Genomic DNA, 25,242 nt, shown 5'->3' with positions numbered 1-25,242 from the left:
GATGGCTGAGATGCCTAGAAGTACTTTCTTGGAGAGAACAGAACTGGATGAGGTCTGTCCTAACACGCAAGCCCCCAGCAGGATCCTTCGTGGCTGTGCGGTCATTCCTGTTTTACATTCAAACGTGAAGTGGACAAAGATGAAAGGTGATTAAACGTGCCTCGGCTCTGACACACGGGCAAGGGCAAGGGCAGCTCGTGGCCCCGCATGTGGTGCTCAGGCCTGTGTCGTGAGTGCAAGGCCGCGGCAGGCTGGGTTTTGTCCTGTTTCAAGGGGATTCTGTAGGCAGAGCAAGGATGAGGCCCTTCGCCACCCGCTCGGTCTGCAAGGCCACACTGCTGCCCAAAAACCTCGGCTCCAGCCACCTTGGGCACATGACTCCATCCTCCAGGCCTCAGTTTCCCAGTGTGGAAAGCAGGGACAATGACACCTGCCCCAGAGGGCAGTCGGGGGGATGAAGTGGGATTATGACATTAAGTCCCAGCACAGGACAGGGTGTGGTAGCCATGAGACTCTTGGAGGCCTGGGGGTGACCCTGAAGACCACGGGCCCCTGTCAGAGGGCTGGGGTATCATTCAGCTTTGTGCTCATCTTGCAACCACACCAAAGGCCCACTTGGCTGTCCTTTCAGAATTCTATCAAATAGTTCAGTGGCTGGGCAATGACTCAAAGAAAACGGGACCTCCTTCACAGAGCCCTGCAAAAACTAATAAATACCCCAATTCTCTGTGCCTGTGTAGCATCCATGGCCGACAGGGCCTTCACACATTCTATCCGCCTTCCCTCCCACTGGCACCAGGATTGGGCTGGCTGAACAGGGGTTATATCTTCATTTTAAGATGAGGAACCATGGCCTAAAGAGGCTCCCTGGCCATGAACAGGGCAAATGGGGCCACAGGGAGGTCAAGTGGGGCCTCTGGACTCCAGGCCTGGGCTGGGCTTCTGGGGGCCCCATCCACTTAGCGGAGCGGGGCCAGCAAGCAGGCGGAGCTGGTCTGTGAGATGGGAAAAGGGGCCATGGCCTTTCCCTTCCCAAGGAGTTGGTGTGGTTTCAACATTTAACCCAACTGACCTGTAATTAATTAATGAGCGTTGACATACCGAACGCCGTCTCTCAGGATGGCAGGAGCAGTGGGTACCGGGCAGCGTGTGAAACTCAAGGCCACGGAGAATTACAGGGAGGGGAGGCCAGCTTCAGGAATCTGCTCAGGTTAGATGGCAGACCCCGAATAACAGGGGTGCAGATGGCCGGGCTCCGATGCCAGCTGATGAGGGCAGAGGTGGGCGCCGTGTTCTGCCGGCCAACGGGAGGATCCGGTATGGCAGTTGGCCCGGTAGCCAGCGCGGGAAAGGTCAGCCTGCTCCCCTCCGGGGGGCGGGGGGCACGTTAACCTTTCAACGCCAGCAGGGGAGCTCATCAGGCTCCAAAACGCAGTAGAGCCAGCGGGCCAGCCTGCCAATGCTGGCCCAAGGCTGCCTCTGGAGGACGCCAGAGGCCTGAGTCACGGGAGGCAAGTGGTGAAGGGTCGGAGGCGGAGGGGCAGGCCCCGTGCCCAGAGTTAGCAGCAGGATGGGCAGCTCGCTCCAGCTGGCTCAGCATCCCGAGAGCGAACTGGCCTGGGTGGGACTGTCTGGGAGGGAATAAGGGGGATGGAGAGGTGCTGGCCTGAAAGGCTCTTAACGCAGAGAAAGAAGGCTCCAGGGCTTTGGCCAGTTTTCTCCACTAAAAGGAGATTAAAAACAAAACAAAACAAAACAAAAAACAGTTGTGGTGTCTCGATTTAAATAAACTTTCATCAAAAGCAGCTAAGTAGTTTGGTTTTAAACAAAACAAAACAAAACAAAAAACACCACTGATCTATTCGTTTTAAAACTACCCCCCCCCACTAGAAATGTTTCTCCAGCTGCCCTCCGTTTACTAAAGGCACAGACACCAGTGAAAGAGCTACAGACAGTGGCCTCAGTGTGTTAAGAAATATACATGGGTATTAAATATGCACCTTTTGTGAATTTTTTTCCTGTAAAATATATGATTGGTTGCTCTTGGGTTTATTTTACGTTCAGTTCAATTTCCCAGATCTGAGTCAGTGTGAATGCAAAGTTTAAAAAGGGGGAACGCGGGGGACACTGCATTATATCTTCATGTGTAACTAGTTTAAATATTTGAATAGAACTGACCACTAATAACCAATCACCAACACGTTCAGTGCAGGACAGCAAGTGCTTAATTCAACCTAAGTAGTTCCTCAAGAATGCCCAGGCACAATTCCACTTCAGGTATATAAACAAATACGTTTATATATAAATATGTTATATATATATATAAAAATACTGTGTGTGTGTGTGTGTGTGCATATTTCTTTTTAAGAAAAGGAAAGATTTACTACTTGCGGCAAGTAAGGAGAACACCAGGGATCTTTTCCAAAGTAGTGTCTCCAGCAACATATATTTTTAAAAAGGAATAGGCAGTATTGAGAAATATTGAAAACTATGCTCATTACACAGTCTTTTATTTCTCTTAACTTTAACTTGGAGATGTCTCATGTATTGGATACATTAAAAATTTTGGGGGGGGGTGCTTCCCTGTTGGCGCAGTGGTTGGGAGTCTGCCTGCCGATGCAGGGGACACGGGTTCGTGCCCCGGTCCGGGAAGATCCCACATGCCGCGGAGCGGCTGGGCCCGTGAGCCATGGCCGCTGGGCCTGAGCATCTGGAGCCTGTGCTCCACAACGGGAGAGGCCACGACAGTGAGAGGCGCGCGTACCACAGAAAAAAAAAAAAAAAAAATTGGGGGGGATGCATTAAAACTTAAGTGAACAACAAACATCAGACATCCACGGTACCATCGTCCTTGGTCTAGAAGTGATGCAACACAGTGTTCAAAAGGGGTAACACACAGAGACAAAGCCTTCCAGCAAAAACAACTTCCAGTTCTGTTATTTAAATATTTTACCACTGGCAGCTCTATCAACTTAGTCTGAAGGAACGAGTCCAGAAGAGAGGAACACCGTGTGCACGGTAACAGGTCCAAGCTAGTAACCTAAGGGGTGGTCCTAACTGTTAGGTCACTCCATCCATGGGGTGTCTTGTTCCTCTGGTCCCTTTCCTGAGGCTGGTTAAACCAGGTGGTGTGGACAGTGAGCCTGGCTCTTCTGCAGCCACAGGTCCCTGGCGACAGGAGGGAGGTGGGCTGGGACCTGGGACCCTTGGCTGCAGTGCTTGCACCTGGACAAACATCTCCTCCAGAACAGAATACAAAGGAACTATAAGGGACTAAAAATAACTGCGCGCATGCACAGGCAGGGCAGTTATGAACAGTAAGATACCAAGAGGCCACAAACCAAGTGCCACTTCTGAGCTGTCGGGAGCAAAAGCAGGGTCCTGCACACGATCCCTGCACATGACATCACCAGGCGGGTGGGCACACCACCTAAGCCCCGCCTCCGGCCCCCACCCACAGATCCACCCCACTTAACAGACCAGCTCATCCCCTCTCCTCGGGGAGCGAGCAAGGGCACCTGTTACTTGCTTTTGCTCCCTTGTGCTGCAGCACGAGTCCCAGTGAAGCCCTGCCTGAATTTCGTGTCTGTCATCTTATCAACTTCTATTGGCTAAAGAGTCCAAGGATCTGAGTCAGTAACAAGAGCAGGGGAGGGATGGTGGGTCTCCCCAGCACAGGATACCAGAGGCACCTCGGCTAGCAGAGAAGGAAGGAAGGAAGAAATCTCCAGGCTGGAATCTAGCACCTCAAACCTGGGAGAGAGAACGCCTGCTTCCCACTCTAGACATTTGAGAGAAGGGACCATCCTGAAGACCTGGGGACATTAGTACGTGCAGAGATGTACTCATTTTTTCTTTTTTATTGTGGCAAATACACATACAAAATTTATGATTTTACCCGTTTTTAAGTGAAAAATTCGGTGGCATTAAATATATTCACATCGTTGTACAGCTGTCACCACTACCATTCCTTAAATTTCTTTTCTTTTTTAGTGAATGAAAGATTTTTTTTTTTTTTTTTTTTTTTTTTTCAGTACGCGGGACTCTCACTGTCGTGGCCTCTCCCGTCGCGGAGCACAGGCTCCGGACACAAAGGCTCAGCGGCCATGGCTCACGGGCCCAGCCGCTCCGCGGCATGTGGGATCTTCCCGGACCGGGGCACGAACCCGCATCCCCTGCATCGGCAGGCGGATTCTCAACCACTGCGCCACCAGGGAAGCCCCGAAAGATTCTTTACATTCAATAGTGCTTTACAATTTTCAAAAGTCTCACACAGATGATTTCACACAATCCCATAATAAACCGTTTATTTTCATTCTTTTTGAAAGAGGTTAAACCCGGCTAAAGTATGCCCAGCTCGCATCCCATCTGCTCCTTTAGGTTCCTGGCAACTGTGGGCATTGACTAAAAGGGTTATTAACACTTCCTTTCACCCAGAGGTCCCTCCGGGCTGCATCCTCCTTGCCCAGACCTCAGGCAGCAGGTCCACAAGAACCTGCAGGCATCCCCACCCCACTAAACCATCTTAACAGGTAATGAGTGGCTTCATACAACTTGTTATTCATTTACTCAAAAGACTGTTAACAGTTTCTTCCAGGCTGCTCTGTTCTATTGTGTAAAATACATGTTTGGGACCTTTTAAAATGTATGTTATTTACCTGATAGAATTCAAGGTCTTCTCCAGAGCCATTAAGTTTTGTGGTGGAAATTAGTACTTACGGGGACTTTTTTTTTTTTAATAAATTTACTTATTTTATTTATTTACTTTTGGCTGCGTTGGGTCTTCATTGTGGTGAGCGGGCTTCTCATTGTGGTGGCTTCTCTTGTTGCAGAGCACGGGCTCTAGGAGCGTGGGCTTCAGTAGTTGTGTCTCGCTGGCTCTAGAGCACGGGCTCAGTAGTTGTGGCGCACGGGCTTAGTTGCTCCATGGCATGTGGGATCTTCCGGGACCAGGGATCGAACCCATGTCCCCTGCATTGGCAGGTGGATTCTCAACCACTGCGCCACCAGGGAGGCCCAGTACTTAAGGGAACATTTTAAAAGCTGAGTTTTAGATTCGATAGCCTACATTTCCTTACGATGCTAATGCAGTCAGCTGGGCTAACAGTCACTGAAGGGCGGTCGGGGACACTTAGGTGGCAGTTAAGAAGAAGCAGTAAGGAGAGTGTGTCCACTTCTGTAAATGTCCATGGGTACCGCTGGCCCCGTTAGAGAAGAGAGCTCACACAGAGGCTCAGTTAGCGTTCTTCTCTCTTTACAGGGCCCCCAAAGATCCCTATATCTCTACCAGGGATCCCTCATGTTATCTGAGAGTCATTGTTTGCTTTTGAAATAAGGATGATTTACTTTGGAAATAATAAGATGAATCCAATTCTTCAGGGATCAGCTGGAAAAGGTGTCTGGAAATGACCCAGGATGACTTTTCCAGGTGAGTGAAGTAAGATGCTGACATAGGAGACACGGGTTGCTGCCTCCTCAGGGGTTGAGGTGAACTTACCCAGGACCCAGAGACCCACAGTTAGGCTTTGATGGGAGAACAGGCTAGATTAGAACCTATTACAAAGTAGGGATGGAACGAGCAATAGTAAGGGATAGTTCTTGGGCTTTGTTGATATTTATTTTTCTATAATGTCAAGGTAAAAACACGCTCCATACTATTAGTTATTCATGGTTTCATAAATTAAATCCACTCTGTCATATTTTCCTCTCTTTGTTTTTAAGCTTCCTGGCAGGACTTAAAGAGTACCTCATGGAACCTTGATGAGTAGATTTTCTTAGTGATGTAATAGAGTAATTACTATCGTATGGATAGATTAACAAAGCACTTTTTCTATTTATCGCCTCATTTAATCTGTCCATAAACCTAACAAGGAGGACATTATCACCATCCTGTTTATGCAATTGTGAGAGTTCAGACTCAGATGTATAAATACTTTGCACAAAGTAAGTTCCAGCCCAAGCTCAAGGATTCAAAATCCCGTGCTTGCTTCATGACATCTTGTAAAAAAGAGAAGAGATTAGGGAAAGCTGGGCCAGAGGTTTGGCATTTTTTCCCCCTCCTTGTCATGGCAGCAGGGATGAGTGGCATAATTTGAATTCTTAGTCTTTCATGTTTGAAAGGCATTGAGTAAGTCCTTATTGAGCATTCTTTCTTCTTCTTTTTTTTTTTTTAGTTGAAGCATAGGTGATTTATAATGTTGCGTTAATTTCTCCTGTACAGCAAAGTGATTCAGTTATACATATACATATACACATGCTTTTTTTTTTTTAAACATGTTTATTGGAGTATAATTGCTTTACATCGGTGTGTTAGTTTCTGCTGTATAACAAAGTGAATCAGCTAGACGTATACATATATCCCCATATCCCCTCCCTCTTGCGTCTCCCTCCCACCCTCCCTATCCCACCCCTCTAGGTGGTCACGAAACACCAAGCTGACCTCCCTGTGCTATGCGGCTGCTTCCCACTAGCTATCTGTTTTACATTTGGTAGTGTATATATGTCCATGCCACTCTCTCACTTCGTCCCAGCTTACCCTTCCCCCTTCCCATGTCCTCAAGTCCATTCTCTATGTCTGCGTCTTTATTCCTGTCCTGCCCCTAGGATCTTCAGAACCTTTTTTTTCTTTTAGATTCCATATATATTACACATGCTTTTTTTATACTCTTTTCCACTATGGTTTATAATAGGATATTGGATATATTTCCCTGTGCTATACGGTAGGACCTTGTTTATCCATCCTATATACAATAGCTTACATCTGAGCAGTCATTCTGTATAGAGTATACAGTATCTGTATATACAGTATTACCTAATATTCACGATGAGGCTCCTGCTCCCCACCCACTGATGAGAACATACATAAACACATAAAGTGAGCAGAGGGCAGAAGCAGGTGTATGTCAGCAATTCCATGAGGTGGTGATGGAACAGGACCGTAGGAGTCAGGGTAGTTGGTTAGTTAAGGTTTCTGTGGAAGATGAGGCTTGATCCCACGTTTGAGGGAAGCCGGGCTCCCCTGCCTCCTGCACTGGGGGTGTGTGTGTGGAGAGCTGGCTCCCAGACCCCTATCCCTCTGGATGCCCACACCCCAGGGGAACAAAGGGCCTGCTGCCCCCTGTTGAGCCCCCAGCCTTCCCTTGCTCAGGGTGCTCGTTCTGTCTGCGGAGAAAGCTGTTCTTCCCCTTTCCACTCTTTGGTCCCCTGATGCTCCCCTCCTTTACACGTTACTTCAAATGCCCCCTCCCTGAGCCCCTTGCTCTGCTCTGAGAGGGCTTCGGGTCTACCTGCATCCCTCCAGGGACAACGATCTCTTTGTAACTTGATGGGGTGGGAGGATGTTACTGAAGCCGCTAAGAGCATCAGCTACAATCAGACAGGCCATGCGGCAGCTTTACACCCGTAAGACTGTGGGTCGGTTACATGTCTCTGTAAACCCAGATTCACTAGGATTCTAGGGAGGGTGTTTGGAAAATGAAATGAAATAAATGTTCAACTCTTTAAGGCCCTAATATTGAATTCCTCCTTCCTGGCTGAGTGGGTTATCGTGAGGATTAATGATAAGTGATGCATGTGAAATGCTTGGTGGTGTACCTACACGCCACTGCTGTACTAACAAGGCCCAGGACCACACAAGCACACGTTGACATTTAATGCACGCGGTAGATCTGCGCATGTTTCTGCTACCACCCGTAAACTCCTGGAGAGTGGGATGCATGGGTAAAGCATTTTCGTGTCTACCACAGAGACTGACGTGACGCCTTACGCATTGCAGGGGGTCCGTACTATAAATGTGCATCAAATGAAGGAAGGAGAAAAAGAAACATGAATAATTGGTGGAGATAATATGGGAGAGCGTCTTAAATCGTGTCCACAGTGGGAAGCACAGCAATGAGGAGTGGGGAGGGGGAGACAGGGAGCAGCCAGTGATCATCTCCGGGCAGGAAACTTCTCTAAGCCATCCTATGGCCATTCTACAGTTCTCTCTGGTTACTGATTTCTAAGAATTTAATTTCACTCGAATTGAATCGCACCGGATGCTTTCAATCTTTTGAAGGGTTTTTTTTTAAGTCCCTGACCATCAAACTCTGCCTCCTGAGATGGTCTGCTGCAATAGCGGACAGCCACAGTTTCAGAAATCTATTTTCTATTTTAAGCCCAAATTTGCCATTGCTTAACCACAAAACATGGGTTCTGATTCACGCAATCATTTGTTCATTGTTTTCTTTCATTCATCAAATAACTTTTTGTGTCTCCTAACTGCCAGGAATTGTGCTAGGTGCTAGGGATAAAAAGATAGCTAGGCAAGAAATGTACGGATTATTATAACTACTAGTAGAAACAAAGTATTAGTACAGACCAAGCTATTTGTTACAATATAAAATGTGGCCTGAGCCACCTGCCTCTGACCCCATCCAAGCCTGTTTCCTTGCTGCGTGATGGGGACGAGAGAATTCTACTCCACACGAGTCAGAGGACCTGGAGTCTAGTCCCAGCTCTGCCACTTGCTACCCTGTGACCTGGGGTGAGTCCACCACCTGTCTCGGGCTCAGTTTTCTTATCTGTAAAATGGGTCCTTTCTATCTCATAGGGTTATTGTGGGATCATAAAATGAGATAGCCAATGAGATAGGGCTTCTAAACTCTAAAGCTCTTTTAAAAAGTTTTACCAAAAAGACTGCATCATCAGGAGCCCCTGCCCTGGAGAGACTGGAGACCCCACTGTGGGTCTCGAACGTGGGGCTGATACATGTCCTCCTGCTACCTTGTCATCTTCCAAGTTGGAAATTTGAAACTTTCTTAAAAGTCCCCCAAGTCCCCTTTTTGGACCCTTAGAGAAGAGGCCAACCATTACCAGTGCCTGGCAACTGTGACTTTCTTCTTCAGACTTCAGGGACAGTATGTAAAATGTGACCTGGAAAGACACCCTTCGGTGCTGGTGGCCACTCCCAGCACGTTCCCTTGGCTCGGCTGAAACTGGTCCACGTGGCGACAGGTCAGGAAGATGAGGCTGAATGCAAAGCCCCCTCCCTGCCATCAGATGCCTACCCTGCCCTCCCCGCTGGTCGTGGGACCATTCATTTCCAGCCCCGCTTCCAGACACAGGTCACACTCACATGGAGGTGACCACTTCATTTTACATGATTCCTCACCTACTTAATTTCATTATATTCTCCCTAATGGGAAGAGGAGATTTGACGGGTGAGGTTTATTTGAGGAAGGGCGAAATTGAGGTGAGCAGATACACGAGGCTAACAAGGCTTTCTCTTCGCAAAGCTGTGGTCGGGGAGGCCATAAGCAGAGGGATGGCTGCTTCCTACCACTGCCCACCTGCACCAGCCCAGTGCCCGCTGTGCACACAGGACACGTTCAATAAAGCCTCGCGGCACAAATGAATAAATCAATGGCAGTTGTTTGGATTCCAGTATAAATGGATCTTGGACCTGAGATATTGCCAGATGGGCAGACAGGTTACAATCTGGTGATGCATCTCCAAGGCTGTAAAAATGTAGCCATTTCTGGAGTCATAGGCTGACATTTCAGAAGATGCTTATATGTACAATTTAACCACACGGCCATTTGCACCCTCCCAGTGCCATGGCTTCAACAACTGTTTTCATGTTGGCTTTCTTGCTCGTTCCTTTTTTTGTTTTTCTGTTAAAGTCAAGCACAATTTTTTTCCCCCAGCTTCTCATCTTTCTAGCCGAATGTGATTTATTCATATGAAATTATGCTGCATTTTTATAAAACCCACGTTACTGAAAATGACGCTGGAGGGTTCACAGAAAATATTAATTCCTGATCTGTGGCTATAAAGCATCCTTGCTCGCTCTGCAGCAGTTCTGTCGCTCTGAGACAGATGCAAGCGGTCCAAGGGGATGATTAACTTCTTAGTCCTGGCAATTGCCTAGTGTTCCCCTTGCTCTGGATTTCAAGATTGACCTCCAGCTCTTCTGCAGATGCACAGTTGCTCAGCTTGATAAATCACACGAACCCTTTTTTTGATCACAGTTATCTACTATTTACTACTCGGGAAGGGAAGTTAACGGTTTTCAGAGGCACTTCACATGCTGCACACATATCCTGCCTTCTCCTCACAGCACTTTGCATATTCTCCACATTACTTGTGATGTGGCAGTGTCGATACCAAAGACACACCTTTAGAAATGACCCACAAAGCCCATTTATCCCAATTCTTCTCTGCCTCTCTCTACCCCATCTAGTACAATAATATGTACAAAGAACAGGCACTTGAGAGGCACATCATAAGGTGTGAATAAGAAGGAGAATGGGAGAGACTGGTTCAAGATGGCAGAGCAGAAGGACGTGCGCGAATTCCCTCTTGCGAGAGCAATGGAATCACAACTAACTGCTAAACAATCATCGACAGGACGACCCTGGAACTCACCAAAAAAGATACCCCACATCCAAAGACAAAGGATAAGCCACAATGAGACGGTAGGAGAGGCGCAATCACAGTAAAATCAAATCCCACAACCGCTGGGTGGGTGCCTCACAGACTGGAGAACACTTACACCACAGAAGTCCACCCACTGGAGTGAACGTTCTGAGCCCCACGTCAGGCTTCCCAACCTGGGGGTCCAGCAACGGGAGGAGGAATTCCCAGAGAATCAGGCTTTGAAGGCTAGCGGGATTTGAGTGCAGGACTTTGACAGGACTGGGAGAAACAGAGACTCCACTCTTGGAGGGCACACACAAAGCACTGTGCACATCAGGTCCCAGGGGGAGGGAGCAGTGACGCCATAGGAGACCGAACTCAACCTACCTGCTAGTGTTGGAGGGTGTCCTGCAGAGGTGGGGGGTGGCTGTGTCTCACCGTGAGGACAAGGACACTGGCAGCAGAAGTTCTGGGCAGTACTTCTTGGCGTGAGCCCTCCCAGAGTCTGCCATTAGCCCCACCAAAGAGCCAGGGGTGGGCTCCAGGTTTGGGTCCTCTCAGGCCAAACAACCAACAGGGAGGAAACTCAGTCCCACCCATCAGCAGACAAGCAGATTAAAGTTTTACTGAGCTCTGCCCACCAGAGCAACACCCAGCTCTACCCACCACCAGTCCCTCTCATCAGGAAACTTGCACAAGCCTCTTAGACAGCCTCATCCACCAGAGGGCAGACAGCAGAAGCAAGAAGAACTACAATCCTGCAGCCTGTGGAACGAAAAACACATTCACAGAAAGACAGACATGATGAAAAGGCAGAGGACTATGTACCAGATGAAGGAACAAGATAAAACACCAGAAAAACAACTGAATGAAGTGGAGATAGGCAACCTTCCAGAAAAAGAATTCAGAATAATGATAGTGAAGATGATTCAGGACCTTGGAAAAAGAATGGAGGCAAAGATCGAGAAGATGCAAGAAATGTTTAACAAAGACCTAGAAGAATTAAAGGACAAGTAAACAGAGATGAACAATACAGTAACTGAAATGAAAAATACACTGGAAGGAATCAACAGCAGAATAATTGAGGCAGAAAAACGGATAAGTGACCTGGAAGACAGAATGGTGGAATTCACTGCTGCATAACAGAATAAAGAAAAAAGCATGATAAGAAATGAAGACAGCCTAAGAGTCCTCTGCGACAACACTAAACGCAACAACATTCGCATTATAGGGGTCCCAGAAGGAGAAGAGAGAAAGGACCCGAGAAAATATCTGAAGAGATCATAGTTGAAAACATCCTGAACATGGGAAAGGAAATAGCCACCCAAGTCCAGGAAGCACAGAGAGTCCCATACAGGATAAACCCAAGGAGAAACACACCGAGACACATAGTAATCAAACTGGCAAAAATTAAAGACAAAGAAAAATTATTGAAAGCAGCAAGGGAAAATGACAAATAACATACAAGGGAACTCCCATAAGGTTAACAGCTGATTTCTCAGCAGAAACTCTATAAGCCAGAAGGGAGTGGCGTGACATATTTAAAGTGATGAAAGGGAAGAACCTAAAACCAAGATTACTCTATTGGCTAAGGATCTCATTCAGATTCGACAGAGAAATCAAAAGTTCTCTTGTCTTTACAGACAAGCAAAAGCTAAGAGAATTCAGCACCACCAAACCAGCTCTACAACAAATGCTAAAGGAAATTCTCTAAGTGGGAAACACAAGAGAAGAAAAGGACCTACAAAAACAAACCCAAAACAATTAAGAGAATGGTAATAGGAACATACATATCGATAATCACCTTAAATGTGAATGCATTAAATGCTCCAACCAAAAGACACAGCTTGCTGAATGGATACAAAAACAGGACTCATATATATGCTGTCTACAAGAGACCCACTTCAGACCTAGGGACACATACAGACTGGAAGTGAGGGGATGGAAAAAGATATTCCATGCAAATGGAAGTCAAAAGAAAGCTGGAGTAGCAATACTCACATCAGATAAAATAGACTTTAAAAAGAAGAATGTTCCAAGAGACAAGGAAGGACACTACATAATGATCATGGGATCAATCCAAGAAGGAGATATAACAATTATAAATATATATGCACCCAACATAGGAGCACCTCAATACATAAGGCAACTGCTAACAGCTATAAAAGAGGAAATCGACAGTAACACAATAATAGTAGGAAATTTTAACCCCTCCGTTACACCAATGGACAGATCATCCAAACATAAAATTAATAAGGAAACACAAGCTTTAAATGTCACAATAGACCAGACAGATTTAATTGATATTTACAGGACATTCCACCCAAAAACAGCAGATTACACTTTCTTCTCAAGTGCGCATGAAACATTCTCCAGGATAGATCACATCTTGGGTAACAAATCAAGCCTCAGTAAACTTAAGAAAATTGAAATCATATCAAGCATCTTTTCTGACCACAAAGCTATGATTAGAAATAAATTACAGGGGAAAAAACGTAAAAAACACAAACACATGGAGGCTAAACAATACGTTATTAAATAACCACGATATCACTGAAGAAATCAAAGAGGAAATCAAAAAATACCTAGAGACAAATGACAACGAGAACACGACAATCCAATACCTATGGGACGCAGCAAAAGCAGTTATTAGAGGGAAGTTTATAGCAATACAGGCCTACCTCAAGAAACAACAAACATCTCAAATAAAAAAATCTAACCTGACACCTATAGGAACTAGACAAAGAAGAACAAATAAAACCCAAAGTTAGCAGAAGGACAGAAGTCATAAAGATCAGAGCAGAAATAAATGAAATAGAAACAAAGAAAACAATAGCAAAGATCAATAAAACTAAAAGCTGGTTCATTGAGAAGATAAACAAAATTGAAAAACTTCTAGCTAGACTCATCAAGAAAAAGAGAGGACTCAAAGCAGTAAAATTAGAAATGAAAAAGGAGAAGTTACAACAGACACTGCAGAAATACAAAGCATCATAAGAGACTACTACAAGCAACTCTATGCCAATAAAATGGACAACCTGGAAGAAATTGATAGATTCTTAGAAAGGTATAACCTTCCAAGACTGAACCAGGAAAAAATAGAAAATATGAACAGACCAATCGCAAGTAATGACATTGAAACTGTGATTAAAAATCTTCCAACAAACAAAAGTCCAGGACCAGATGGCTTCACAGGTGAATTCTATCAGACATTTAGAGAAGAGCTAACACCCATCCTTCTCAAACTCTTCCAAAAAACTGCAGAGGAAGGAACACTCCCAAACTCATTCTATGTGCAGAGGAAGGAACACTCCCAAACACATTCTATGAGGCCACCATCACCCTGATACCAAAACCAAACAAAGATAGTACAAAAAAAGAAAATTACAGACCAATATCACTGATGAATATAGATGCAAAAATCCTCAACAAAATACTAGCAAACAGAAGCCAACAACATATTAAAATGATCATACACCATGATCAAGTGGGATTTATCCCAGGGATGCAAGGATTCTTCAATATACGCAAATCAATCAATGTGATACACCATATTAACAAATTGAAGAATAAGAACCATATGATCATCTCAATAGATGCAGAAAAAGTTTTTGACAAAATTCAATACCCATTTATAATAAAAACTCTCCAGAAAGAGGGCATAGAGGGAAACTACCTCAACACAATAAAGCCCATATATGACAAACCCACAGCAAACATCATACTCAATGGTGAAAAACTGAAAGCATTTCCTCTCAGATCAGGAACAGACAAGGATGTCCACTCTCACCACTACTATTCAACATAGTTTTGGAAGTCCTAGACATGGCAATCAGAGAAGAAAAAAGAAATAAAAGGAATACAAATTGGAAACGAAGAAGTAAAACTGTCACTGTTTGCAGATGAAATGACAGTATACATAGAGAATCCTAAGGATGCTACCAGAAAACTACTAGAGCTAATCAATGAATTTGGTAAAGTAGCAGGATACAAACTTAATGCACAGAAATCTCTTGCATTCCTATACACTAATGATGAAAAATCTGAAAGAGAAATTAAGGAAACACTCCCATTTACCACTGCAACAAAAAGAATAAAATACCTAGGAATAAACCTACCTAGGGAGACAAAAGACCTGTATGCAGAAAACTATAAGACACTGATGACAGAGATTAAAGATGATACCAACAGATGGAGAGATAAACCATGTTCTTGGATTGGAAGAATCAATATTGTAAAAATGACCATACTACCCAAAGCAATCTACAGATTCAATGCAATCCCTATCAAATTACCAATGGCATTTTTTACAGAACTAGAACAAAAAAGTCTTAAAATTTGTATGGAGACACAAAAGACCCCGAATAGCCAAAGCAGTCTTGAGGAAAAAAAACGGAGCTGGAGGAATCAGACTCCCTGACTTCAGACTATACTACAAAGCTACAGTAATCAAGACAATATGGTACTGTCACAAAAACAGAAATATAGATCAATGGAACAGGATAGAAAGCCCAGAGATAAACCCACGCACCTATGGTCTACTAATCTATGACAAAGGAGGCAAGGATGTACAATGGAGAAAAGACAGCCTCTGCAATAAGTGGTGCTGGGAAAACTGGACAGCTACATGTAAAAGAATGAAGTTAGAACACTCCCTAACACCATACACAAAAATAAACTCAAAATGGATTAGAGGCCTAAATGTAAGACTGGACACTATAAAACTCTTAGAGGAAAGCATAGGAAGAACGCTCTTTAACATAAATCACAGCAAGATCATTTTTGATCCACCTCCTAGAGTAATGGAAATAAAAACGAAAGTAAAAAAAAATGGGACCTAATGAAACTTAAAAGCTTTTGCAAAGCAAAGGAAACTACAAACAAGATAAAAAGACAATCCTCAGAATGGGAGAAAATATTTGCAAACAAATCAACAGACAAAGGATTAATCTCCAAAATATATAAACAACTCATGCAGCTCAATATTAAAAAAAAAATAAAGAAGCCAATCAAAAAATGGGCAGATGACCTAAACAGACATTTCTTCAAAGAAGACATACAGATGGCCAAGAAGCACATGAAAAGCTGCTCAACATCACTAATTATTAGAGAAATGCAAATCAAAACTACAATGAGGTATCACCTCACACTGGTTAGAATGGGCATCTTCAGAAAATCTACAAATAACAAATGCTGGAGAGGGTGTGGAGAAAAGGAACCCTCTTGCACTGTTGGTGGGAAAGAAACTGATATAGTCACTATGGGGAACAGCATGGAGGTTCCTTAAAAAACTAAAAATAGAATTATCATATGACCCAGCAATCCCACTACTGGGCATACACCCAGAGAAAACCATAATCCAAAAAGACATATGCAGGCTTCCCTGGTGGCGCAGTGGTTGAGAGTCCACCTGCCGAGGCAGGAGACACGGGTTCGTGCCCCGGTCCGGGAGGATCCCGCATACTGTGGAGCGGCTGGGCCCGTGGGCCGTGGGCGCTAAGCCTGAGCGTCTGGAGCCTGTGCTCCGCAACGGGAGAGGCCACAGCAGTGAGAGGCCCGCGTACCACAAAGGAAAAAAAAAAAAGATATATGCACCCCAATGTTCACCAAAACACTGTTTACAATAACCACGTCAGGGAAGCAACCTAAATGCCCATTGACAGATGAATGGATAAAGAAGATGTGGTACATATATACAATGGAATATTACTCAGCCATAAAAAGGGATGAAATTGGGTCATTTGTAGAGACATGTGTGAATCTAGAGACTGTCAAACAGAGTGAAGTTAAGTCAGAAAGAGAAAAACAAATATCGTGTATTAACACATATATGTGGAACCTAGAAAAATGGTACAGATGAACGGGTTTGCAGGGCGGCAACTGAGATACAGATGTGGAGAACAAGTGTATGGACACCAAGGGGGGGAAGTGGTGGTGGTGGGGGGTGATGGTGGGATGCATTGGGAGATTGGGATTGACATGTATACACTAATATGTATAAAATGGATAACTAATAAGAACCTGCTGTATTAAAAAATAAAATTAAATTTAAAAAATTACGCTGGCAATTTAGAATAAATTAATTGATAAGACATCTCAAAAGAAAAAAAAGGAATGAAGTACTAGTACCTGCTACAACACAGATAAACCTTGAAAACACGCTCAGTGAAAGAAGCCAAACACAAACGAGTGCATTTCGCAGGATTCCATTTATATGAAATACCCCAAAGAGGCAAATTCACAGAGAGAAAGTGGTTTCGCATTTGCCAGGGGAGAGGGCAATGGGGAGTGAAATGAAACAGGACCCTACGGTCCTTCCCCCACCCCCATATCCTCCTGTCTTTTGTCTGCGTAAAAACTTTAGCCAAATTAAGTTTAATCAGAGAAGTGAGAAAATGTAGAAGCAAAGAAAAGCAGTCAAACAGGACAAAACGATAACAGTTTAGTCAGTAAGCAAAGTCAAGGACATTTAGTTCCCTCTCAAGCGCTCTGGAGAATATTCTGAGCCACGTCCTGTGAGCTGTCTTGTAGATACTGAAACCCTCACCAGGTGGAAGAAGTTAACTACACGATGACCAGGCTGTAGCCATGACACAAGCTGTCACAATTCCGAGAACTGGCCTCAAGGAAATGGGAACAAACCGAGCCGGGAACTGAAGGTTAACTGTACCTAAAACAATCAAGATGGTGCTGGTCAGACCACTGATGACCAATTTCTCAATGACGGTGAGAGCTGACTGTGCCGTTTCTGCATGTAGCCCGCTCCCTCTGCCTATGAAAGCTCTGGCCCGCTGGTTGTCAGGGGGAGCGAGTCGGCCTTTGGACATGAGTCTGCACCTTCCCCTAGTTGCCGGCATCCAAAATAAAGTAAACTTTACTTTCCACAAAGAAAAAAAAAAAAAAAAAAAAAAAAGAAGGAGTATGCTTCTCTGCAAAGGGAGGTTCTCTTGTAATTGATTGGTTTAACTTGCTGAGAATTTTGCCACCTCTTCCCGCCCTGGTGTCTTGTTTTTTCGTTATTTGGGGCACTGGCAGGCCTCTGGTAGGCCAGCTGCCTCTCGATGGCATAAAACAGATGGATAAAAAGTTCTACAGGCAGCAGTAGAAAAGAACAAAACCCAAGCCACCATCCCACCTTCACACACCCTTCCCATTGCTGCAGGTGGCAAGGGTTAGTTGGGCCAAAGCCCACATCTGCCTCGCTGTCGTGAATCCTGTTTGGGTCTGTGGAGTGTTTGGGCTATTTCGGCTGAACCATCAACTAAGCCCATCACTCAAAGTCAAAGAAGGCAAAAGGTTCTCTATGGGAGTGACCACAGATGCTTATTAAATTTTAGTAATGGCAATATCAGAGTTTTAATTGATCCAGGTTGTGTACTGACTACTGAGGACTCACTGAACTTTAAACCATTACAATCGCCAACTGTCAGATGCTAGACTTCTGCCAGAATGCCCCTGGAAACCAGGAAGCTGAAGCAATGAAAAGGTAGACAAGACGGACCTTCAGAAGATGTCTGGATATCCTCTACCCTCTGACACCCCACGGGGATGAGATTTCTATCTGCCCTCAGAGAGGGAAACGACACCCCTTTTCCCTATATCTAGTCCCATTAGGCCAGGTCCCCAAGCCTCGAAGGTCGGCTTTCTTACGGGGAAGCAGAGGACAACTGGCTTCCTACAGTGTAAACTCACGTCGCCCCTACAATCCCAGTCAAGCGAATCCCATTTCATCATCAAGTTGCACGTCTTGAGACAAAAGAGCTCCTCCTGGATCACACGTCCTGTGTTCACCAGGTACTCAGGCAGTTATAAGGTTAAATGGAAGTGACATGGGCCCAGAGACGAGCAAACCAGTGGGATACCTCAGTGTCACATGGGAGCCTGACTCAAGCCAGCATGGGCTTTCTGTCCAACTCCAGAATCGCAGAACTCAGGAAGCAACTTTGAAGGCCTGAAAAGTGCTCTTTCTTTTCCTCGGAGAGAAACAAAATTGCTGCCTAATCATTATGGAATTTTAAATCAAGAGGTGATAACAGGCTGCAAAAAGAGTTTAGGAAACCAGTAGAGTCTGCGTTAATGAATGTATGAAAGATCACCACCAGACTGTAAGTAGACAGAGATACTGGGGTTAGATCTCTACCTTGGGAAGGGCACAACCTGGAGGGGAATTTCTACTCAATTCCCTTCCCAACCTGAGGTCGTTCTTGGGACAGACAGAATTTTAGGCAAGTCATAGGATGGCTGGACCCAAAGCCGCATCCCTCATTTTCTAGAAAAGACTAGTTTATTCAACAGAATAGGTAATGTGATAGAAAATGACATCTGTCATGTGTTAAGTTAGCGTTCTCCAATTGAAGAAACTAGAAAACATGAATCCAATTAATTCAGTAGGTGTTACAAGTCCTTATTTTGAAGAAGGGTTTTTAATTGTATCACCCAACAATTACAGAGACTTCTCACTCATGGAAATACTCAAGTGGTCCTGAATTAATGGAAAACATAAAACAGGAAAAGCACAGAGAAGTAGCTTTACACAACTGCATTGCTAGAATAGTAGGCAAAGTCAGCCCATTACTTTGAAAGGCGCTGAGTTCCTCCTACTGTGAACAGAAAAACTGTTAAGGTTTAGAGGGAAATGCTCAGTTACTTCAAACGTTTGAAGACAGGGAAATTCGTTAGAAGAGCAGGGACAATGGGAACCTCTGTTTTTCTGTTTCTAGGGAATGAACTTTTTTTTCCTCCCAGTATCTGCACTAAGTGGTTATATAAGAACAAGGGCTAAGATACTAACTTACTAGTCAATTAATTATTGGGCTTCAGGAGGGGTTTTTGAGAGAAGATCAGAAAATGTCAAAGGTAATAGCATTGCTCATCATGAAAATCTATGCACATTTTCTACCCAGGACAAAGTCCTGTATCTTTTGGGGAGAAGCCTTAGAATATACCGGTCCTAGTTTCTGATGACTTGTCTTTGTACCTACAATCATGTCTTCAATGGGAGTCCATGTTTTTAAAAATGGTTCTTGATTCATTCTACCAAAGTCTATAAAGATGTTTTGTGTCTAGATATGTAGCATTATTGAAATGTAATTTATATACCATAAAGCTCACCCATTTAAAGCATGCAATTCAGTTGTTTTTAGTATATTTACTGGGTTGTGAAGTCTTCACCATAATCTAATTTTACACCATTTTTATCACCCCAAAAAGAAACCTCGTCACCATTGGCAGTGGCATTATATTGTCAACTGAGGGCTTTCTCTTGCTTCTCAATGCATTTTGTTGAAGGAATCACTGAAGAAGAAAAGTCAAAGGGAAAAAAGAAATATGTAGAGGAAAAGAATTAATGTGTCAGATTTTAAGTGTGTTGTGATCCAGAGTCTCTCTTCTTTCTACCAACAGACTCAGAAGCAGTACAGTTATCAGCTTTTGCGAAAATCCCAGAAGCAACCCCAGAAGATCACGTGGCAGCCACTCTTAGAGCCCACAGGCTTGTGTGGTTGTCATGGGGAAGGCTTTTCAATTGAAATCAAAACACTTGGGCTCCGCCTGCCACCATCGAGAAAACGCTTTTCACCCATGAGCACAGATAATTCGCCTAAGTGACAGGTTTCACCTTGGAGAAGCACTGAACTGAGCTGGTTTACATAGTCAATTATTGCTCATTCCACAGAAGAGAACTGGGAAGGAAGGGAGGGGGGCGGTGGTAGCTAGACAATGCCGAGATGCCTGCCAGCCCGCTGACGGGAACAGCTCCTCCGGCTGTTTCCAGCCCTGTGAGAACCTCACTTCTGGAGAGAAAACAAAGCTTCATCTTTACCTCCTGATGGTTCTTTAAAACACACACACACACACACACACACACACACTTTGGCAAATGAGAAATCAAAAACCAACCCAAACCAAGAGATGGTCTGCTCTATTCTAGAAAGTAACTTTATATATGCCCATTCAAATACTTTCAAACAGTCTTATAGGCAAAGGAAGATGTGAAATACAGCTGGAGTATGTTTACTGATTAGCTTTACATATCTCATTCAATAACACAAGTTAGGAAAAACAAGCCAGAGCAAGGAGTCAAAAGTCAGGCACACACAGCACCATGAATTGGGTTCCCCGCATAAAGTAAAGTTCGAGAGAGAATCGCATCAGAAGACAGACAGCTCTCGGGGAAATGATGTGGAAGAGAAGTCTGAAGACAACACCCCAGAATAAATGAAGTACTTATTGTTGAAAAATGAGCTTAGATCTCAACCAATTCCAAAGTTCAGAATTTACTGCACCATTCAGGACTTTCCCTCCAAGTTTCCTGTCTCCTGTTTCATTGTACAACAAGGGATTCTTCATACTTTCTATGAAATACAACAAGGCGATTTTTGCAGTAATAAACTCCACACATGCATGACAAATTGAAGCATGCAAAATGTTTAACATCCCAGTTCACAGATACTTTAGGGACAAAATCCGATTATGAATTATATGCCACAGTAAATAGGGCTGAATGTTTCATAAAGCAATTTATAGTTCATAAAAATGACAAAATGTACCTGTCAGACAGAGCGTGGAGAGCCGTTCTCTGGGCTGCCTGCTGGAAGAAAGGGCAGAGATGTTTATTTAATATGCTGACTTTAAAATTATGTGCTCAATCAATACTTAAAAAGAAACCCTGTGTCACCCACACTTCTGACAGGTGGCCAAATATGAAACTACTAATAACACAGTAGAGAATCCTCTCGTGTTAGGAAACGAATATTTCTGAAGAGTTAAGGGAAGCCCCCATGGGTCACACTTGCCACCAGGGGGTGAGCTTGAGGAGACTGGACATACTGCACAGGTGAGGTTGGACAGGTCTCAGGAGACGTGGTACTGATCAGAGCTATTTCACTTTTACTTCCGGAATTCCCTTTTACCATTTGCTTTATTCTACTTTCCTGTAAGGAAAAGATCTGTCTTGGTTCCTTTGCAGCTTCTTTTCCTACGCAGCTATAATTTTGGACCTGGTTTTCAGATTTATTGATAAAAGCATCACAATTGGATACTGGAACGTTGACTCGCTATGTGATGATATTAGGAGATTGCTGCTATGTTTTAGACACAGGAACATAACTGTGGCAATGTTTTTATAAAGAGTCTTTTTGAGATTCATATTGAAATACTTATGAATACAATTACACGATGCTGGGGTTTAAAATAATACAATTGGAGGGAAGAGAGGGTAGGTAGGCATAGAAATGAAATGAGATGGTCTTGGGTTGATAACTGTTGAAGCTAGGTGACAAGAACACTGGGGGAATAGTATAGTATTCTGGGAATTATTGTGTGTTTGGAATTTTCCATAATATAAAAATTAAAAGAAGAAAGGAAATAAGAAGGCCTCCATTGCTCCCTCAGATTCTCCCAGTTTTGCACTCACTTTCCTTTCGTCGTCTGTCCTATTTTTTTGTCTGTTTGCCTTATGCCGCCAAGCACTCTGAATCTACGGAAGGCAGAAAAAGACTTCTCTGACTGAGAAGTCACAATTGGGAGGGGATCAAAGCATGGCCTCGAAGACCAAGGCTTCCTCAGGACGCACGTAGGAAATAAGGAGCGTTCAGAGTCAGTCTTCACCTTGTACATGACATATGTCAAATTTACTGTTTACCAGGGACACCAATGTTTCCCACGCTATTCCTCATTACAGGTGGGTGGCAGACAAAATAGAATCTTCAGATTAGAAAAAAAGACACATCAGAACCATTATCTCTATTACAGAAAAGAAATATACCCTTGGCGATGGTTGCATATCCTTGGATCATGCAGTCAGACCAACACTTACTGAATTCCTACTACACGAAGATGATTGCTCTGGGGTCTCAGAGGGAAAAAAGCCAAAGCAGAAGTGGTCACTGTCCTGGACAAGCTGAGTCCCCAGGTAGGGAGTCAGAAGAGAGGTCCAGGGATGACTGGCAGACATTTATGAAGTAACATGCAAATAAACAGATGAAGGTAGGACAGAGCTAGGAAGGGGCAGACGTGAGCGGTGACTAATGGCTGGCGGATCTACAGCTCCTCAAACAGGGTGTGGAGCTGTTAGCAGGTGCTCTGGAAATACCTGCAGAGTAAACATCAACGAATGAATCACTTAGGAGATCCTCCCCACTGAAATGTGGTCAGGCGAGAAGAGGCACTGGTGGTCCTGGACTAGACGGCGGAGGAAGGGCCTGTCCAAGCCCCTGGCAGTGGTTCTCACCTGGGCTACCCTCCCCCCAACCCCCGGAGCATCTGGAATTGAGTGTGTTTCTGTGTGTCACACTCACGAGGGGATCACTACTGGCATTTAGTGCCTGGCCCCAGGGATGCTAACACTTTTCAAACGTCAGGAGGGTCCCCTTGTACAATCAGGAACTGTCCCCTTCAAATAACAAGGGTGTCTCTGTGGACATGCTGCAGCAAAGTAGCGATGAAAGGCAGATCTGAAAGAAAGAACCCAGGCAACATGAGCTCCTGGGCCTGGCACCAGGATTGGAAAATAAATTAGTAAGAGAAACTTAGATAATTCCACAAGGGACGCAACCACAGTGAGTTAGGAAAAAGCATAAAATCTGTTCAACAGGGAATTGAGAGTCTTACATTCTGGGACAGGTTCTGCCTTACATTTATATTATGGACCTGGAGTCTGGTCCTCGACCCAGGTCTCAGTTTCCAAACTACCCTTTCCTTCCCCAAATGGAGGCTGAGGGAGCCAGTCAAGGTCTAGGCTACTGTGGACGATCCAAGGGGCAGGGGTCGCCTCCTTCTTCCCTGGATTCCAGGGAACGACAGCCCAAGTGACCTGGCATTCTAGTGTCACATGATTCGTTCAAGAAAGAGAAGAAGAATAACTACAGTGCTTTCTCTTTGCGGGGACACCTGAGGGAGTCGAATGTGGCAGGGGGAAGAGGTGAGAAGCCAAGGAAGGCCTGGACAGCACTCCCTGCCCTCTCCTTTCTCTCCTTCGTCTGTGCTCTCCCGAGGGCCACCCCAGGAGCAGGTTCACGAAAAGCACCCAGCAGGTGACAGGCAGCTCTCATTGCTCCCAGGTTCATCTCCTAAAGCGTTCTCCCTCACTCAGCAAGATGGCTTTCCACTTTCGGCAGTTATCCTTGAAAAGAACTTCACTCTCTAGTAAATACACAATGTGTTTGGCTAAATATACAAAACGTATTTGGAACTCCCCAAAGGAAAGATGGCATGTATTATCAGCACAGTCTCTCATCATCTCAGCAGGAGGCACTGGAGACAGACTCCTGGAATAACAAAAATCAGGAGATGTGACTAAAAGGTCAATGGGAATCTCTCACATGGCACCTGAATTTTCGTCCAGCCCTGGATGTCAATTTTTTTTTAAGTCTATTGATTCTCTTCTCTCCTGCCTGCAAATACTTCCCACTGACTTTTGTGATAAGGAAACACAGCGCTTGTTGATGTGCAGTCTATAAGAAGATGATTTAAGAAGCAAAAGCAAAGCAAAACAAACCCAAAACAAGAAACTCAGATGCCCGACCATCACTAGAATGCCTGCGAATTGATGCATCCCAGGTGGTGGTACCTGCTGAGAATAACTCCATAGGACTGACATCGGTGAGTCCTCTAATGTAAGCTGAGTTGGAAGCTGGGAACAGGGGCTGCTTTCCTTTAGCAGATGGACACGATGCTGGGACCAAAAGGGCCTTCTGGGCTTAGACATCATGCATCTAGCCAGTCACCAAGCAATGTCTTTCTGTGACCCTCACCCTTCAATCTGCCACACGACTGCCTGCACTACTATTTTTAATGCCTGCTTTTGATTGTTCTATTTAATTTGTGGTTATTCTACATCATTCAAAACTTTACAGAGGAGGGCTCATCATCCATCAAAAAGGAGATGAGAATATATTAAATGTTTTAAATAACTCCTCGAGGAAAAAAACAAAACTTAACGGCATTAAAATTGTATGTTATATACCAAAGCAAAGACCACCGACTTTTTCTTACTGCCTCCTCTCTTAAAATAAACTTTGGCTGTTGCACACTATTTTATTTTACTGTTGGAAAATAATAAAATAAACACTGGAATTAAATAGCAGAGAAAAAAATTACTCAGGTGACTCATGACTGAAACCTGAAAAACTACTCATAGAAAACTAGATGAATTGCCCACTTTCCTTCTTTCAAGACTTGTATGTTAGAGCCACCATATTTCTCTTTCTAAATCATCATCTCCTCTTGTGACTTTTTTATTCAATTCTCAGCAAAACAGATTGAAGCCTTAAGACAATGCGTCACTGATCCTTCCTGAGTTCATTACTCATTCATGAATGACTCTGAAGGGTAAGTCTGTGAGACAAAACAAGTTTTCTGCCAGAAATAATTATTTTCCAGGTTCTCTTTGAGGGATGACATCTTTTCTCTGTCTTTATTACAGCAAGCTGGGTGCTTGGGAACCTAATCAGTAGACTTGCAGGTTTCAACATACGCTAAGTGAATTACCAGTCACAATCTGTTATTGAGGGGAAATCAAAGAGGAAGTTAAGTGCCCTTACCGTAACTGGGTCGAGTGTAGAACAAGTTTATGGATACTGGAGGGGGAGAAAGCAAAGGGAAGAGGCTAGAATTCAGAGGGGTCTTAGCATAATCCAGTTTCTTTCTTACTTGATAGAAACAGAAATACCACGTGGACAGCTCCATAAAGCCAACTGCTGTACCTATCAAGTGCAGGGCCTGGGCTCTGCTTGGGTGACAGTCAAAGCGGACAAAGCTTTTGCCACATTGTACTTGGAGTCTACATGTGAGCCAGACATGAAAAGTTAAACACACACAAGCATTCTAGATCCTGGATCTAGACAA

At 44.2% G+C, this 25,242-nt stretch overlaps 1 protein-coding gene across 13 annotated transcripts in view; it reads right to left on the bottom strand.

Annotated features, from left to right (window-relative positions):
• Window positions 1-25,242, bottom strand: part of AFF3 (AF4/FMR2 family member 3) — a 607,218-nt gene that overhangs the window by 77,880 nt on the left and 504,096 nt on the right. For 9 of the 13 annotated variants that reach the window (XM_029232776.1, XM_029232778.1, XM_029232780.1 and 6 more), the window contains one exon: window positions 20,946-20,986. In XM_029232776.1, the coding sequence (XP_029088609.1) occupies window positions 20,946-20,986 (41 nt within the window). The remainder of the gene's footprint in view (window positions 1-20,945; window positions 20,987-25,242) is intronic. The other 4 variants (XM_029232773.1, XM_029232769.1, XM_029232771.1 and 1 more) reach the window with 1 other exon arrangement.

The sequence above is a fragment of the Monodon monoceros genome, unplaced genomic scaffold (assembly GCF_005190385.1).
Source record: "Monodon monoceros isolate NGI ecotype Baffin Bay Population unplaced genomic scaffold, NGI_Narwhal_1 Super_Scaffold_19, whole genome shotgun sequence".
Taxonomy (NCBI): Eukaryota; Metazoa; Chordata; class Mammalia; order Artiodactyla; family Monodontidae; genus Monodon; species Monodon monoceros.
This window is presented reverse-complemented; position numbering and strand designations above follow the sequence as displayed.